This window comes from Thermobia domestica, chromosome 9 (assembly GCF_964235325.1).
Source record: "Thermobia domestica chromosome 9, izTheDome1.hap1.1, whole genome shotgun sequence".
In the NCBI taxonomy this organism is placed as follows: Eukaryota; Metazoa; Arthropoda; class Insecta; order Zygentoma; family Lepismatidae; genus Thermobia; species Thermobia domestica.
The window spans coordinates 151923049-151939377 of record NC_137462.1 but is presented as its reverse complement, the minus strand read 5'-3'; the positions used below and the strand labels follow the sequence as shown (position 1 = coordinate 151939377).

The 16329-nt window shown below is 34.5% G+C and overlaps 1 protein-coding gene across 1 annotated transcript in view; it reads left to right on the top strand.

Moving 5' to 3' along the window:
* The window catches only part of Vps39 (vacuolar protein sorting 39), an 80608-nt gene that overhangs the window by 62668 nt on the left and 1611 nt on the right, over positions 1 to 16329 (top strand). Inside the window, exons 15-16 of the mRNA XM_081772006.1 lie at positions 6455 to 6589; positions 8022 to 8116. Of these exons, the coding sequence (XP_081628132.1) occupies positions 6455 to 6589; positions 8022 to 8116 (230 nt within the window). The remainder of the gene's footprint in view (positions 1 to 6454; positions 6590 to 8021; positions 8117 to 16329) is intronic.

Here is a 16329-nt window from a genome sequence, read left to right as displayed (position 1 = left end):
CTTCGAACCACATGTGTAGAAGACAGCGTAGGTGCGATACTTATCCAGGAAAGAGAAGAATTCCTGACAAATTTCTTGATTGCTGGTGACAGACTTCTTAAACTTCGTTAGATGAAAGCTCACGACTAGTGGAAGAACAGTCCACGGAGGAAAGTGCAGGAAGCCCAATGGACAGATTGCAGGAACGTCCAGTCCAAGAGAAGCCACAAGGTCTATAGCACGAATACCAAAAGGCCGCGTAGCAGTAGGTCGTGCTTGATATCTGTCATAGCGAGCACCAGCCTCAAGGACGAAGGCCGTAGGATAGTCAGGTAGGGCACATATATTAAGGACGGGAAGGGATTCAACTGCTTTCCATAAATCTGTTCGTCCCGTTTAAAGAAAAGATGTTTCAGCTAGTCTGCTATATAAGAGAGAAAGCGATCTTGTTTGTGATCGAATCACGGAAAACTCCTGAACCATTTGAAATTAATTTTTGGATTAGTTACAGCTATCTCGAGCTGGATTTTTATGATGTTACTGTCATTAAAATGCATATTCTACAAGCTCCTCAAGTTAGGAAGATGAAACTTGGTATTTAAACTTCTCATTAAAAATAATGGGAAACTTGTCACGTCTTTTTTTTTTTTTTTAATCCGTTTTAAAGGGGAAGGGGATTTTCCATATAAATAAAAATGAAATTTAAGAATGTTTGACGGCCAACTTCTAGACCGCTGCGCCGAATTTGATGAGTTTTGGTACATGAGTGGACCATGGTTTTTGTCATATTATCGGTATGGATGGGGAGAGGTGGGGTTAGAACTATTTATGATGGTAACATGTAAAAATAAAATCGAAAATGACCGATATTACCTTGATAGTGCCCAATCAATACAGTGCAGTTAATGAAAGATTTCTTCTAACAGTTCGAGAGAACACGTGGTGTATTAGAGGCGTTGTTGACAAAGGGTCTGCAACCACAGAGGCTGCAGCACCGACGACAAACTTAGGGCGTTTAACAAGTTATAATTGTATAGTCGTAGTAGTATGACAAGGATATGATTCCCCAATAGTAACAATAATAGTACTTGGAACAGTGGCATATACAAGAGGTAGGTGTCGGGATTTAACCCTTCTTGAGTAAGATATTATGGACAAATAAACATTTACTATATTAATATATACACACACACAAATTTGCGTGTCTTCAAAGAATATGCGATTGAGTGCTTGAAACTGCCCCGCCACTCGCCCGCGTTGATGAGTACAAGAAATTAAATAATAGATTAATAAAATTGGTTTTACATTGAGTTTACACAAAATCCAGAATTTCTCTTGTGTTATGTGATATAAGACTGGAGGAGACAATTCGATATGAAACATTACACCTGTCTCCATGTAAAAAAGTGATCTCCATCTTTTACCAGCTATGCATGTCAAGTCAGTCTAGCATTTGTTGTTGGAGTGATTAGCATTTACCCATGTTCTGTCAAACCATACTCTTCGTTCAGATTAGATATTTGTCATCTCTCTGAAGAAACGAAATTGCGTAATAACTATATCATCTGTCTAATAAAATATTCCATCCTATGAAGAAAGAAAAGAATCGAAACCCTATCTTTTTAAGTAGATTTACGTTGTGCATTGTTGTCTTGCAACCCGTGATAAACAATCTTTTCGTAACGAATCATAGAGAATTTGAAGTTTGTTCGTAGTAACTATAAGCGTGACGTTGAATTGCACCCTTCGTATAGTTGTCAACAATTGATTGTGGATTTATTCGTGACCTCCCCCCCCCTTTTTTTTTTAATCAGGTATTGTAAGTAATACTGAAAGATTATTGTTAGTGCCTCCGAATTTTTTCGCAGTGATGTGGATAATAGTATTTTCACTCACTGGCTTTCAAAACATTCGAAGTACGCTTGATTACCTTTATAAGGGGCCTTCGTCTTCTTTCTCGTCGTCGAAATCTTTCTTGTGTAAACACAGCATACACTGAACCTATTCACAATCAACAATTACCAGTAATTTGGAAATAGCACTTAAAACAGCATATACTCAAACATCTATTAAACAAACCCTACTATATCATAGCAGAAACAATTATTTGGTAGATGATTCAACCATCAACTATTGGCAGCTACGCCATCAGTGAGCTTGGTTGCCTAAAAATGGCGTGAAAGAAAATATTGAAGTGATTGGCAAACCATCCTCCTGTCATTTCCTTTGTTAACTGCACTGTAGTTTTCAGGGTTGCTGAGATAAATAGTTACACTCGATCTTTTTAAGTCTACGTTTATCCCCCATCGGTATGGTGAGTGAGAAGTGCTGACATGTAAAAGTAATCGAGAAGATCGGTATTTTAGTGTGGGGTGTTGAGATAAATAGTGACACACTTGATGCCATTTAAGTCCAAATTCATCCCCATTGGTATGAAGGTAGGGGTTGCAAAGTAGACAACGTAAAAATAATCGAAAATGACTAATATTAGTGTCCAATCAGTAGTTTTCGGGGTCACTTAGATTCATAGTGATACTCCATATGCGTTTAAATCTAAGTTTGCCTCTATCGGCATGGGAATGAAAAGAGGTAAGAGTTGGGGTGGGAAGGAGTGACATAACAGATTTTTATCATTACATTTTCATTGAGAAAGAGGGGGGGCAGGAGAGTCCAGTACAAGTTTGTGTCCAACCCATATGTTAAATATAGTGAAGCCGAAAGCTATCGAGATCAATCCGATTGAGTTTACTAAACATCTGATAATTGCGCAGATCTTTATAAAATTCATTTAATTCATCATACTAAATCAATAGATGAAAATTAGGACTCTGCTTCAATAAGCTAAATTTTGTAATAAAGTAATTATCCTAACTGCATGTACTTAAATAGGGACTTGCAAATTACCGTGAAATATATCAGTGCACATCTTCACGAACTAATTTACTTTACAAAGTGGTAACAATAAGATAACTGTTTTCCGTATCACTTAATTTTAAAGTAAATATGAAATAAAAACAAATACTGTAGCCAAAACAATACAGCTGACACACTTCCATTTAAATTATATGCTATGGTGATTCGTTGCAAAAATGTCTGTGTATAAAATAAGATATAGAGAGAAAATAAGCGTTTTACTGTAATAACTATGAACCTAGTAAATATGATGTGTATTGCTCAGAGGTTTGAGAAAGTTGCATTACATTTCTGCATTGCATTTCTGATGCAGAGCCTTAATTTTTTGCTGTAGCAGTATGAAAAAGCACATTTCTTGCTTGGACAAGTGCATCAACAAAGGTGGTTTATGTTATATATATATATATATGGGTGATTCCACGAAAAAGGGAAATTTTCACTTGGAAAATTTTTGTTCCGTTGATGGTCGCCTATTTCAATAAAAATATCACATGCACTTACTACTACTAAGTACATGTTAATTAGGTGTTCAGCAGAGCTGAATCGTTATTGGTGTAGTAAATAAAAAATAATAAACTTTTCAGCACCCACGGAGTTGAGACCATAGGCCACGGAGTTGAGATTAGTTAACACGGAGTTGAAAATTGCTGTGGAGTTGAGAAACGTGATACATCTGGGTGATAAGTTTTGGTTTATAAGTGATTAAGCTTATAATTTACATAAAAATTGAAATAATTTTCCAATAGTTTTTGTAAGTTAGAATTATTCTCCTTATGTTGAATAAAATTCTAACAAACTAGATGACACGTAATTTGTTATACAAAAATACTCCAGAAAATACTGCAAGCATATGAAAATATATCTAATGAAGGTTCCAAAATTGAGTGTATATATATATATATATATATATATATATATATATATATATATATATATATATATATGAATATGTGACGTAAATAAGAAAAAAAGAAATACACATACACTTATCGAATATTGAAAAATTATTGCGCTTTCAATATGTAGACTATCATATGGAGAGGACAAACTTTTTACATAAGCTTACGAAACAGACGAAGTAGTCACTAAACCTGTCTATTGTCTACTTCATTTGTTTTCTGAGCTTATGTAAACCGTTTGTCTTCTCTGTGTGATCAAGTCCACACGTCGAAAGTGCAATACTTTTTCAACATTTGGTAAGTGTATTTGTACCGTATATTTGGTATATATACAAGGTGTTTCAAAACAATACACACATCGTTTGGGAGCTGATTTCTGACACCAAGATAAGACGAAAAGTATAGACAACTGGGTGCACAAATGCTTCCTTTCGGAGTTATAGGCTGCCGAAAACATGAAAAAAATGAACTTTAAAGGTCCATAGCTCCAAAACTATGAGATCTGCCGTAGTCGGGTCACGACTTCACTTAGGAACTAATATGTGCACTATCCAAAAATATGTTTCAGAATCCTGAGGTACTCACGAAGCAATTTTTATACAGGGAGTTTGGTTACGGGCGTATAATGTGAAGTACTCACCAAATACTTCTATAAAAGTTGTTGTGGAAGTACCGCAAGATTCTGAAACATGGATATTTGGATAGCGCACATACTAATTCCTAAGTGAAGTCTGACCCGACTACGGTAGGTCCCATAGTTTTATGCGATGGACCTTTACCTTCAAAGTTAATTTTTTTTTCATGTTTTCGGCAGCCTATAACTGCGAAAGTAAGCATTTGTGCACCCAGATTGGTCTATACTTTTTATCTTATCTTGGTGTTAGGAATCACCTCCCAAACGTTGTCGGTATTGTTTGAAACGCCCTGTATAATGCACACTAAATGACAGTGTAAGGCACTCATCATTTCTGTTTTCTTTGGATAATTCGATGTTCTTTGTTAAGTAGCCCTCATTTTCCACTCCAATGAATTAAATGTCTTGAGGAAACAAGGGAAGGGCTGTTCTAGTCTACACAGAATGACAACTGCCAACGCTTTTTAAACGTCAGGTTTAGTAGGCCAGGAGAAATTCCTCCCGATCCGCGTCATAAAATTGACTGTCCGCATATTGCCCTCAGACTCTTCGACAATCTCTGAAAAGAAAACAATTAGTTGATCACAAGATTCAGACGTCAATAGGTTAAAAACAGATACCATCCATCTTGACTTGACTGAAGTTTTACCTCCGGCTACCTGACAGCCCCAAATCTTAACTTCCGCGAAACACTCCTTAAATGGGCTAGGACCCTCCAGCCGTCTTTGAGTGTGAATGACACGTGGTCAGCGTGTCGGCTCCTACGACCGTTGCGATGGTCTGCGCGATCAGGTTTCAGTATATCTCTACTCAAATGAGTTTTTTAATTGCCTTACTATGCGAAGTAAACACCATTAATTTTTGAGCTTCCACCGGGAAACAAACCCAGGACCACGCACGAAAGGCGAGCATACCAGTCACTAGACCATAAACGAGCTTTATTTCTATCAATATATTGAAAGAACAAATATTTGGAAGAGCATGAGCATAACAAACACTACAGGATTATCAACTCCGTGACTTGTCTCAACACCGTGGATTCCTTAGTTTTTAGATGGACATGGAGTTGAGAACCATGGAGTTGAGAAAATCGAATATAATTTATTTTTACCGGCCCACTTTTTAACCAGTACATGTGAGTAATTGTGTACGAATTTTCTACGTTAAGGCGTAGGTTCCTCAAGGAAAAGAAGGTATATACCATACAAATACATTCAGTAATAAATACCATGGTGTTGAGAATCAATTAATATACGCACCTGCTTTCCACACACAAAAATATTTTTCATATAGCTTTTAACACATGCACACAACTTTTTCTGTTCTTCAGTCAAACATGTCTGCCTTGTCTTCTTGTGGGTGTTGCCAATGTGGACGATCATGCTATCTGTTGAGAGCAATGATAATTTTTTCTATTGCCATGGAGTTGAGACGAAATAGAGGTGACAGAAACGAAGCATAGTCAAGCTTTCCAAAATAATCGTTATAAAGATTTACTTTCCACAAAACCGAAACATTGAAGTGTTCTCTTCCATATAATTACCATTAAATGATGTTTGATTTGCGACTTCAGTTGTAATTTATTGATTAAAATCAGTCAACTGTAGTCTGTGACAGCCCACGGTGTTGAGAAATTGGGTAATAATTAATTTTTTTACGTATGTTTCGTGTTATATTTGCAAACTGTTATACATGGCATACCTACTTTGTGACGGTTACTACCAAACAAAATAAAAATGAGGTGATTCTTTCTAGTAGTAGTTTGAAGAAATGCCCGTGACAGAAAATTTCCCTTTTTCGTGGAATCACCCATATATATATATATAAACCTATGCTAATATATACTTCTTATTATGATAAATACTATCATTGGTTTCTCATTCCGTATACTTTAAATTGAAAATTCTGCTTGAACTGATACAGTACTTAAGGCACATAATTGAATGGTAGGTAATCCTAAGCATTTTGAATTTGGCTTTTATATGATACTACGAGGATGAGTCCTAAAATTAGTATTTGATCTTTGCAGGCCTTAACTATCCTACCAGATAGTGTGCCTCTTCGTAGCATACGCCACTTTCTCGAAGCCAGTCTCCAACAGAAACTTAATGAAAGAAGAAAAACACAGGTTTTGAAGGGTCTTCTTTATGCAGAGCATTTACAGGTATAATCTCATGTAACAGGTTGTTTAATCAAAGTATGGTGAATTTATATTTCAAATTGTACTTTTTAAAGGTTTGAAGTTTTTACTATTTATTTACATTATTACTTCCAGAGAAACTTAGAATGTATAAAAGAAGTGTTCTTATCTGAGTAGTTCCTTTTTTTCGTGAACATGTCTTCCTTAGTATATATTTTGTTGCAAAATATTCATATTTTGATTTTTCTTACCCTTTTACGAACTTAAAGTACGAGGGGAGGTCATAAAGTTTTACTTTCACCATGGTAGACATAAGCTAGGGATTTACAGTTTGGTTCACGGAGGCATTCTTTTCTACATATTCACCTCATATTGCTCTACATTTCTCACAACTGTTTGTTCAAGACATGAAGTTCACGATATGCTTTTGAACTACTTTTATGTATGATTTACAGAACAATTTGCATCGAAAACACTAATTCAGAGTTTAGTTTACTTTATACTCCCCAGTCTGACACTTCTGTCTTTTTCGGTACAAGTTAAATAATGCTCCCTATAAAACGTCTTATAAAAGATCTGTATGGTGCATCTTTCACTTGGCTTAGTATTTATGCCATCTAGTCTATAATGTCTATTCCAACTTTATTGTAAAAGAAAACTGTTACGATTTATTATTATTATTATTATTATTATTATTATTATTATTATTATTATTATTATTATTATTATTATTATTATTAATATTATCATCATCACTCATAATCTGTATGTCAGTGAAAGGAGTTCAATATCAGTACACTCTTTCCTATAATGGTGTGCCGTGAGTATGATGTCGCCCACAGTATTGAATACACTTGTGTTATGTAATTCTTTGTTACGGGAATGTATTGAAGCTAGAATATCTCTTCTGTTGCTTCAGGTATTGCTAAATAAATTTGTTTGGTTAGTTTTCAGTTTTCTAGCACGATGCAAAGACGTAAAAATGCCACACGTTACATGTAATCCGGACAGTAACAAATTGTTTAATTAGTTATAAAACTACATGTTCAGCAATAGTGGTCATCTGCTTAACTTTTCCTTCATATGGAAAACTATTTCAAAGATATTTACTCTTGACTTTAACTAACATCCAATACATGGTACTATAGTTGTCCTTCTTATTACTCAATAAGTGAATAAACAGATATGAGACTTAAGCGGATTCAAAATGACCTCTCGAGTAGTTCTAGGCATTAATAAAAAATTAAAAAAAAAAAAAAAAAACTGATAATTGTGAAATAGACACTGATTAGATAGAAGGAAAGTAATGACACCTGGTGAATGCTTTGTAATTTATGTTCAAATTAAAGAATGGTGAGTGTTGCTCAGGGGTCAAAATGGCTCCTCTGTTAGTTCTTGTGTTAAACATAAGGTAGATTTATATTTTTTGTGACTTTACTTTCTAATTTTTTTAAAGGTGCAAGAACAAAGGATACATCATGAATCACAGAGTATAGTGATGACGGAGTTTAACGTTTGTCCTGTTTGTAAAAAGAGATTTGGAAACCAAAGGTACAATTCTTTATATCTTTAACACTATTCCAGTAATATGGTTGTCTATCAAAATTTATAAAGATATTTTAAAGTTTACTTGTACTAAATATAAAATATCCCATGAGATTGTTCCTCAGATTCTAAAGTCATGCTAATTACGGCAAGCTTTAAGCTGCACTCATTTATTATTCAAACATCAAAATGCTAACAGCCTTCGTAATTTACTGTAACGTGTTTCTGTTTTCTAGTAAAGAAAGAAAAAAAAAAAAGATAAATGTAATCTGATCATTTTTTAGCGCGTTAACATAAAATTTCTTGTTAAAGGAGGTAGGAAACAAAATTAATTTTACCAAAAGAAATTCTGCAGAACTAACTGGAATTTTCTAATTTTCGAAAAGATGTGAAATATTTCAAAACTTAAGCGTAATTAGTGTATTTGCCGTGAACGTAAGGAAAAATAATGTGACAGCATTGGTTGAACTGAATTTCTTGTAGCTGAAATAGATTAAGCTTGAGTAGATTCGATTATTAACAGGGGGAACTAGTCCGCCTCCATCCACCCCTTGTCTGCTTCATTGGATCACATTTCTCAGATAGCACTGGGCCAAATATTTTTAGATTTTCAGATTGTTCTTGACATGATCTGTAACTTTTCCTTCAAATTTTCCAATTCAATAGGAAATTAATCAAGTTATTCAGAAGGATACACACGATAAAAATAATCTGCTTTGAACCACTTACCTGGCTAGTAAATTCCATTTCTCCACCACCAATTGTATTAGATGTGACGGCCAGGGGCCCCAACAATCATCCGGCAAATATCTAGGACTTCAAATATCTAGGACTATTTAGACACAAAAATGAACAGGAAACCTAATCAAACTTAATAACAACCTTGAACAAATATTATAGCATTCTTAAAAGTTTAAGCACAAAAAGATGGGAATAAATCCAACATGTTTAACTAAAATTGTTACATAATGTATTTTGACCAAAATCCTGTATGTTAGCTTATTTTATACGGAGAAGATGAATTATTTTTACCTGAAAATAACAAAAATTCTCTGTCATGCAGTCAAAACTTTATTAACACAACCAGCTTTTTGCTCGAGAAATGTTGGTTTGAAAAAACTGGTATGATTCCTGTACAAATTCAAATTTTATGTGTGGAAAAATGTATTTGACCAACAATGGCGAAAACAAAGAACCCTATTATAGGACAACTCATTAGATTAAAGTAAGAGTGCCTTACAAGAACAATTTACCTTGGAATGTCAGATCTTTTAAATGTTCAGATTTATGAAGGACTGATAGCAAAATCCCCATCAGTGCCTTGTTATATGACTCGACACACAAGTAATTTTTAACACAAATATTATATATATATATATATATATATATATATATATATATTACGCCATCAAATCTAGAAAATTTTAAAAATATCAATAAACAAATTTGAAATTTTCATTTCGACAAATTAACTACAGATTGTATATTAGTTTTTACAGATGCTTCCAAATTGTCACACGAGAATGTTGAAGCAGCAATAATTCCCCCTTACTTAAATCTGACAAGAATGTTTAAACTTGTAAATACATTCCAGTTTTCAATAGGAAGGCTTTTGCAATTAGGCTCTTTTAGTAATGAAAAAATTTCATCTTTAGAATAAATGCATATGTTTTGACGCCCTCAGTGTACTTAATGCTTTGACCGAAATCAATTGGATTATGAAAACTACATGGCTTTTATTGAACATTAAAATATTATATAGAGTGCTACAATAAAATGGTTATAATACACAACTTGCACATACAAAAGCATACCAATGTACAATTCCGCGATGAAACTGATGTTGCTGCCAAAAATGCATGTAATAAATGTCAACCAAATTTAAACCTTAAAATAGTAAAGAAAATCAATTGAAGAAGATATACAATTGGAAATTAGAAAATAGAACAGAACCTGACACATATTATTGGGACACTTTGAATATAGAAAAAACAAAACCCTGGCTTGTAATACATTCTTGATACAAAGCGATTATTTTATATCGAGTATTATTTAATACAGCATTAACACAGAGCAAATTACATCAAATCTAGAAATCAGATACAAACATGTGATTGTGCAAAAAGAAATTGGTTCAGTAGATCATATTATTTTGCATACAAGAAAATGAATAATGACAGGTCATACATATTTGAAAAAAAATATATATAGACATCTGGGATATGAACTGCATTCAGTTAAAAATATTTTGGCTATGAATAATTGGAGTTTAATATTCTTAATCATAGAATTCATACAGATAAATGGTATTCAAATAATAATAATAATAATAATAATAATAATAATAATAATGCTATATTTACATAAAATGAAATACCTATTGAAAGTGCACACGAAGATAGAGATTTTATATTGTTTTATATATATACAGTAAGCACAGTAGTTACAGAAAAAATTTCTATATACCAATATGAGAGAGCAAAACAAGCTGTACCTACCTCAGAGATTTTCTTTGGACTTAAGGAACTTCCGTGTAATAATAATGTAATATATCAAACTAAGGATTTTACAATAATCTCACTCTGTGACAAAATTGGCTATAGCTGCTTCCTAATAATTTAAAACCAGCCAAAAAAAAAAAAGTTTCTTTCGGATGAAGTTGAAAACCGTCTCTTGAGATACCGTGTCGTATGGCAATCTTCTCTGCATTGGGAAATTGTTTTATGTCAAAGTTCTCCGAATGGCGTACGCTGTATTGGAGTTAGAGAATGTTGGGGCCGTGTTCTTTTCACAATTTAGGTCAACCACGTACTGCAGGGGCCTGTTGAGCACACTGTCTGATGATGAGACCCACACTAGCTTTGCTGACAATTAAACGCTTATTGCATCAGAGTGCCTATAATGGAGGACGAAAATTCCACGAAAGAACTTCTCTCAGAAAGCTGTCACTTTTACCTTAATTGTTCTACGAATCGTGATTAACTGACACTTATAAATACAGATTTTAATGTTGGTAGTTGTGTATCGGACACAGCAGCAGTTAAATGCGTCGTTCAGGAGGGCCAGTGATTTTTTTCAACTTTATGTATCGCTTTTTGAAAGAAATAGGTAGGGCCATTTTGTGTATTCTTAATAAAATGATAAAAGCTGTATATACAGTAATTTCTCGTAATGGTTCTCTGGCTACTGGGATCAGCCACTTAGTGGAACGAAAATTTGTGGTTTTACAAGACAGAACAAACAATAATCGACTTATACGCCCCAGTCTGTAACTTTATCGACTTGACAATGGTTAAAGATAGACTAATTTAGATTTCAGATTAATATAACCCGAGGCCTGTAGAGTTCTCGGTTATTAGTAATAATAATAAAAATAATATAGTAGGACCAGAGTGACGGAAGGAAAACTTAATATTTCCTCAAAACGTTTTAAAAAATAACGTACAATATATAGTATATGAGCAGTACTTGTGTATCTCAAGGGTACTTTGATTGTGTTTTTTTTCTTTATTAACCTTCTAATAAAATTAAATGCATACTTACATTTTGTCCTGATCTGAATATCCGATGGAAGCTTAATCTCCACTGGCATAGATTGAGTAATAGGGTGGGCCGAAAAAATTTTTTTCAGATATTTAGGATTGAGTAGTTATCAAAAGTTGTGCATTGGTACGAAATGAAGCCATGTCAAATATGTTGATTTTAAAACAATATTTAACCGGGCCCCCGTGGCCCTAAAGTGCCTAATTTTTTGTTCAAATAAAATGATTTTAGGTAATAAGAACATTTTACCAGACAATACTATTAATACATAAAACATGAAATACATGGTTTCAATATACGCAAATAACTATTAAGAGCTTAACTAACTTTCATAACTACCATATTAACAAACGAAAAACCTTCGTGTTGAGCCCAGCTCAGAACTCTCAAACTTTAAGAGAATATCACTTTTTCGCATCTGGATGCAAAATGCACAACACTGGCTTTCCGAAGGCGGCGCTTACATTGCTGAATTCAAATAAACTAGAAACGATATGGTTGCAAGCCTCTCTTCCTGTATTGTCTTGCCTTCGAATTAAGGATATGATTTTGAACTACAACTCAAAATGCAAAACGATCATTAACCCCATTAAGAAACAAGAAATTTAACGAAGTTATTTGATATTTTCTCTTGCAAATGCTGCGATAGATTAACCTGTAAGTGTGATAAATCAAATTAAATACCGCCGTGGGAGCTCATATCAGAGACAAATCAGAGACAAATGACGTGTTGCAATGTAGATAAAGCAGAAACCCATAGGCTCAAAAGAAAGCATGACACACAGATCGGGATTATGATGCTGCGGTACCAAATTCAAGAGGGTTACAATCGTTAGCCACTATCCCGCACTTGGAACATACATTAAGTGCTTCCACCCCGAATTCAGACGATGAAGAGTTCGCATGGAGCTATCGTTTATAGAATAAAGTCTAAAGTAAACCTAAATAAACAATAGTGAGCCCTAAACAAATGAGTACCGCAAAAGAGTTAACAGGTGTCTCGTCGGCTGCTAAAATTGTATCCGCTGTTTTAGAGGATATGAATTTACTGAACAAAACTAACCAAGACAAGGTAGTAGATAAAAACAAAATCCGTAGGAAACTTTAAAAAAAAGGAAAAAAAAAGAAACCATCTGCAGTGTAAAGCTACTAATTTTAAGGGTCTATTTTGATGGCCGAAAATACCAAACTATAGTTCTAATTGACAATTGCAGTAGGCAAAGCACTGAAGAATATGCGGATTATATCGACTGGACCGATTGGTCAGAAGTAATAGTAACGAAACCTCCAATTTTTGCTAACGTATCAACAGAACAACTAACCGAAATGATTGTGGAAAAGAGGAGGTTCCACAGTTTGCCACGTTCCCCTTCCACACACAGACTTTGGAGAGGTGTGTAAAGGTAGTAACAGAATCTCCTTCAGAAGTATGCGGTAGTGTTCCACGAGACGGTTATATTCGCGCAAAGCTGGAAGCACGAAAGTATCTACCAAGCTTCGAACATAAATCTCAATATTTTGTTCCAAGATTCAACTAAGGAGCTTTAAGTAAAAGGAAGGAGGAACTCGCTGTGTAGCCATCTCCACGTGGTGAGTTCTGGGCTGGTTTGGTGTTTGTTGGTCAATTTTTCAATCTTACCTTATGTATTTGTGTCCGTACTATTATATCTACTAAACACCAATCAGACGAAGAGCTGCACATCAGATCAGAAGATTTAAAATCCTGGAGTCAAGTTAAAGTATTAGGAATCTTAACGAATTTTCTATACATACTAAAATAATCGTATATATTTTTAAAAAAACAACAAAATAACACTTTTCGGACCCGCAGGTCCTGGTGAAATATTTTTAGCTGCCTCTGTTTTGGGGAAGAAACATAGCATTATACAACTTTTGCACAGTACTCAAACTTAATTTTCTGAAAACAAATATTTCAATAATATTTTCACTACTCACAACCATATTTTTTCAGCATTAACGTTCTTTCGGGCTCCCGGGGCTCGGTTTATCTTTTTATCCGGCTCTGTTTTGGCGAGGAAACATGACATTGTAAATTTTGCACGGTACTCAAACTTAACTTGCTAAAAAAAAATACATTTCAATAATATTTTCACTATTTACAACTATCTTTTTTTAAATAAACGTTCTTTAGGGCCCCCGGGGCCCGGTTAAATAACTTTTATTCCGGCTCTGTTTGGTGAAGAAACATAGCATTATACAACTTTTGCACGGTACTGAAATTTAACTTTCTAAAAATATATTTTAATAATATTTTCATTGGTCGCTACTTCTTTTTTCAAAATTAGCGTTCTTTCGGGCCCCGGGGCCCGGTTAAATATCTTTTTATCCGGCTCTATTTTGGTGAGGAAACATAATATAACATTTTGCATCTTTTGCACGGTACTCAATCTCAATTTTCTAAAAAAAAAATTTTTCGGCCGTTTTCGGCCCACCCTATTGAGTAATCTTGGTAATTAAACCATGATAGAGGAAGAAAAAAATCATGCACCTGGATTGTCAGTGACTCAAACCTTATTTTGTAACTGCAATGACGATACATTCACCATTGAACTAACAACGATAGGACCATATTTTTTGTATTAGGCATTTCTTCCTCCAAATTACATGCTACCTGAAGGTAATTTGCACTGTAATCCCATAATGGTGGATATTTCAGTTGAAGTGTTGTTGTACTGTATACACATAATTATTTAAATTTTAATATGCTTGAAATCCTTTAAATACAGGATAAAAACGGAATAAACACGAGAAACGAACCGCTGGATGGCGACGATTTGAACTCGGTAGAGCGGGATTTCGGATCCCTACGCCATCCAGTGGTTACCGTACTCTACTAATTAGGCTACCAGTGACACGATCAGTACTGTGCTTTTCTGAAGTATTCACTGTATTATGTCTTTAACCAGATTAGCCACACATTTTCACTCTTGAGAGTGGTGCTTTACATCTTAGATTACGTGGGCTACTAATTTCACAAATAGAAGAATTAAATATTGGGGGAATCAGGTATTTGCCTCATATTCGTATATATAAATGTGGTTTCAATGTTTTATTGTGATGTGTTTTCGTAATTTTATGGTACGTAATTCGTTTTCCATGTCCGCTTCAGGACTTCTTTGCCCTTCTCTCTCTCTCTCTCTCTCTCTCTCTCTCTCTCTCTCTCTCTCTCTCTCTCTCTCTCTCTCTATATATATATATATATATATATATATATATATATATATATATATATATATATATATATATATACACATACAGTACCACTCAAAGTAACATCTACTGTCACCCTACAATATCTGTCAAAAGGTTAGTTGCACACCTTCGTAAAAATTCTTGGTACGAAGTTACTTCGTTCAGTTTGGTGGCAACACTGCAAACATTTATCTCTAGTACATTACGTAATGGCTGTAATGCGGCAATTATAGTTTACTTGTTGATTAATTGCGAACATGTCTCGGCAGCTGTGTGACCTCCAAATTGGAAGTGCGTGGAATGATTAGTTTTTTCTTGACAAAATAGTGTAACTACACAGAAATTTATGGGCAGGTGCATGAAGTATATGCCAAAAATCCAATGTCGCGTCAAGCTGTTGCAAAGTGGTGCACCATGTGTAAGAACGGAGGTACAGATTTTGACGATAAGTTTCAGTTGGAAGTGTGGGATCACTCTCCTTATAGCTCAGATCTTGTACCTTGTGATTTCCGTGTTTTCAGCCCCATGAAAAAAGAACTTTCAAAACAAAGATATCAGTCAGATGACGAGGTGAAAGCTGTAACCCAACAATGGTTATCGGACATTGGACGGGAATTCTTCGCAGAAGGCATAGAAAGTTTAAATGAAAGAGGTAATTACCTCGAAGAGTATCTCTTGTATGGAACTTTTGTGTACAAATAAAAGTATTGTAGAAATTCGCTCCTGTTTATTTTTCCCAAGCAGTGCAACTAACTTTTTAACAGATCCTCATGTTATTTTGGCACGAGAACTTTGCCACAATGTGCCAGAAACTCTTGTTTAAAACATAAAATTTGTCTGCAGCTGAATTGAGATTTGAAAGACCCTGCAGAAGATGTGTCTAATTAAAATTCTTGAAATTGAAACCAAAGCAATTTGATATAGATATTCCATAATATGAATACAGGTGTGGAAGGTGAGGCAACATTCTGATAATATCTCATCCGATGCTCGAAGTAGGGAAGGAAGTGCTCCATCTTGTCGAGAGTATACAGCATATGTGTGCTTCGTCTCTTAAAGTCTGGAATTAGAAATGGTTTCAAGCAATGTTCGAAATGAAAAAAAAAAAAAAAAAAAAAAAAAGCAGAGGCGGTATGTTTTATTATGATTTTTACTCGACATACCGGCTAGCTAACTGTTGAAATACAGTGAGGGTGTGTTGCCTAAAAGATTGCATTTCTATTTACATAATGTCTGAAAATCATTGGAGAGCTTCTTTGTAGTTAGAGGGGAATTGAGAGGTTTTGATCCACCGCCAATAACTTTCTGAAAAAATATAAAAATATCCCCTTATGTTGTATTAGAAACAATTATGCGTGAAAATGCTTAAAGACCAAGTTTTATCTTAACAATTTCCTGCGGGAAAACTTCCAGACACCCTCAACTCGACTGAGGGATATTCCAAACCCTCTGAAGATCCTCCC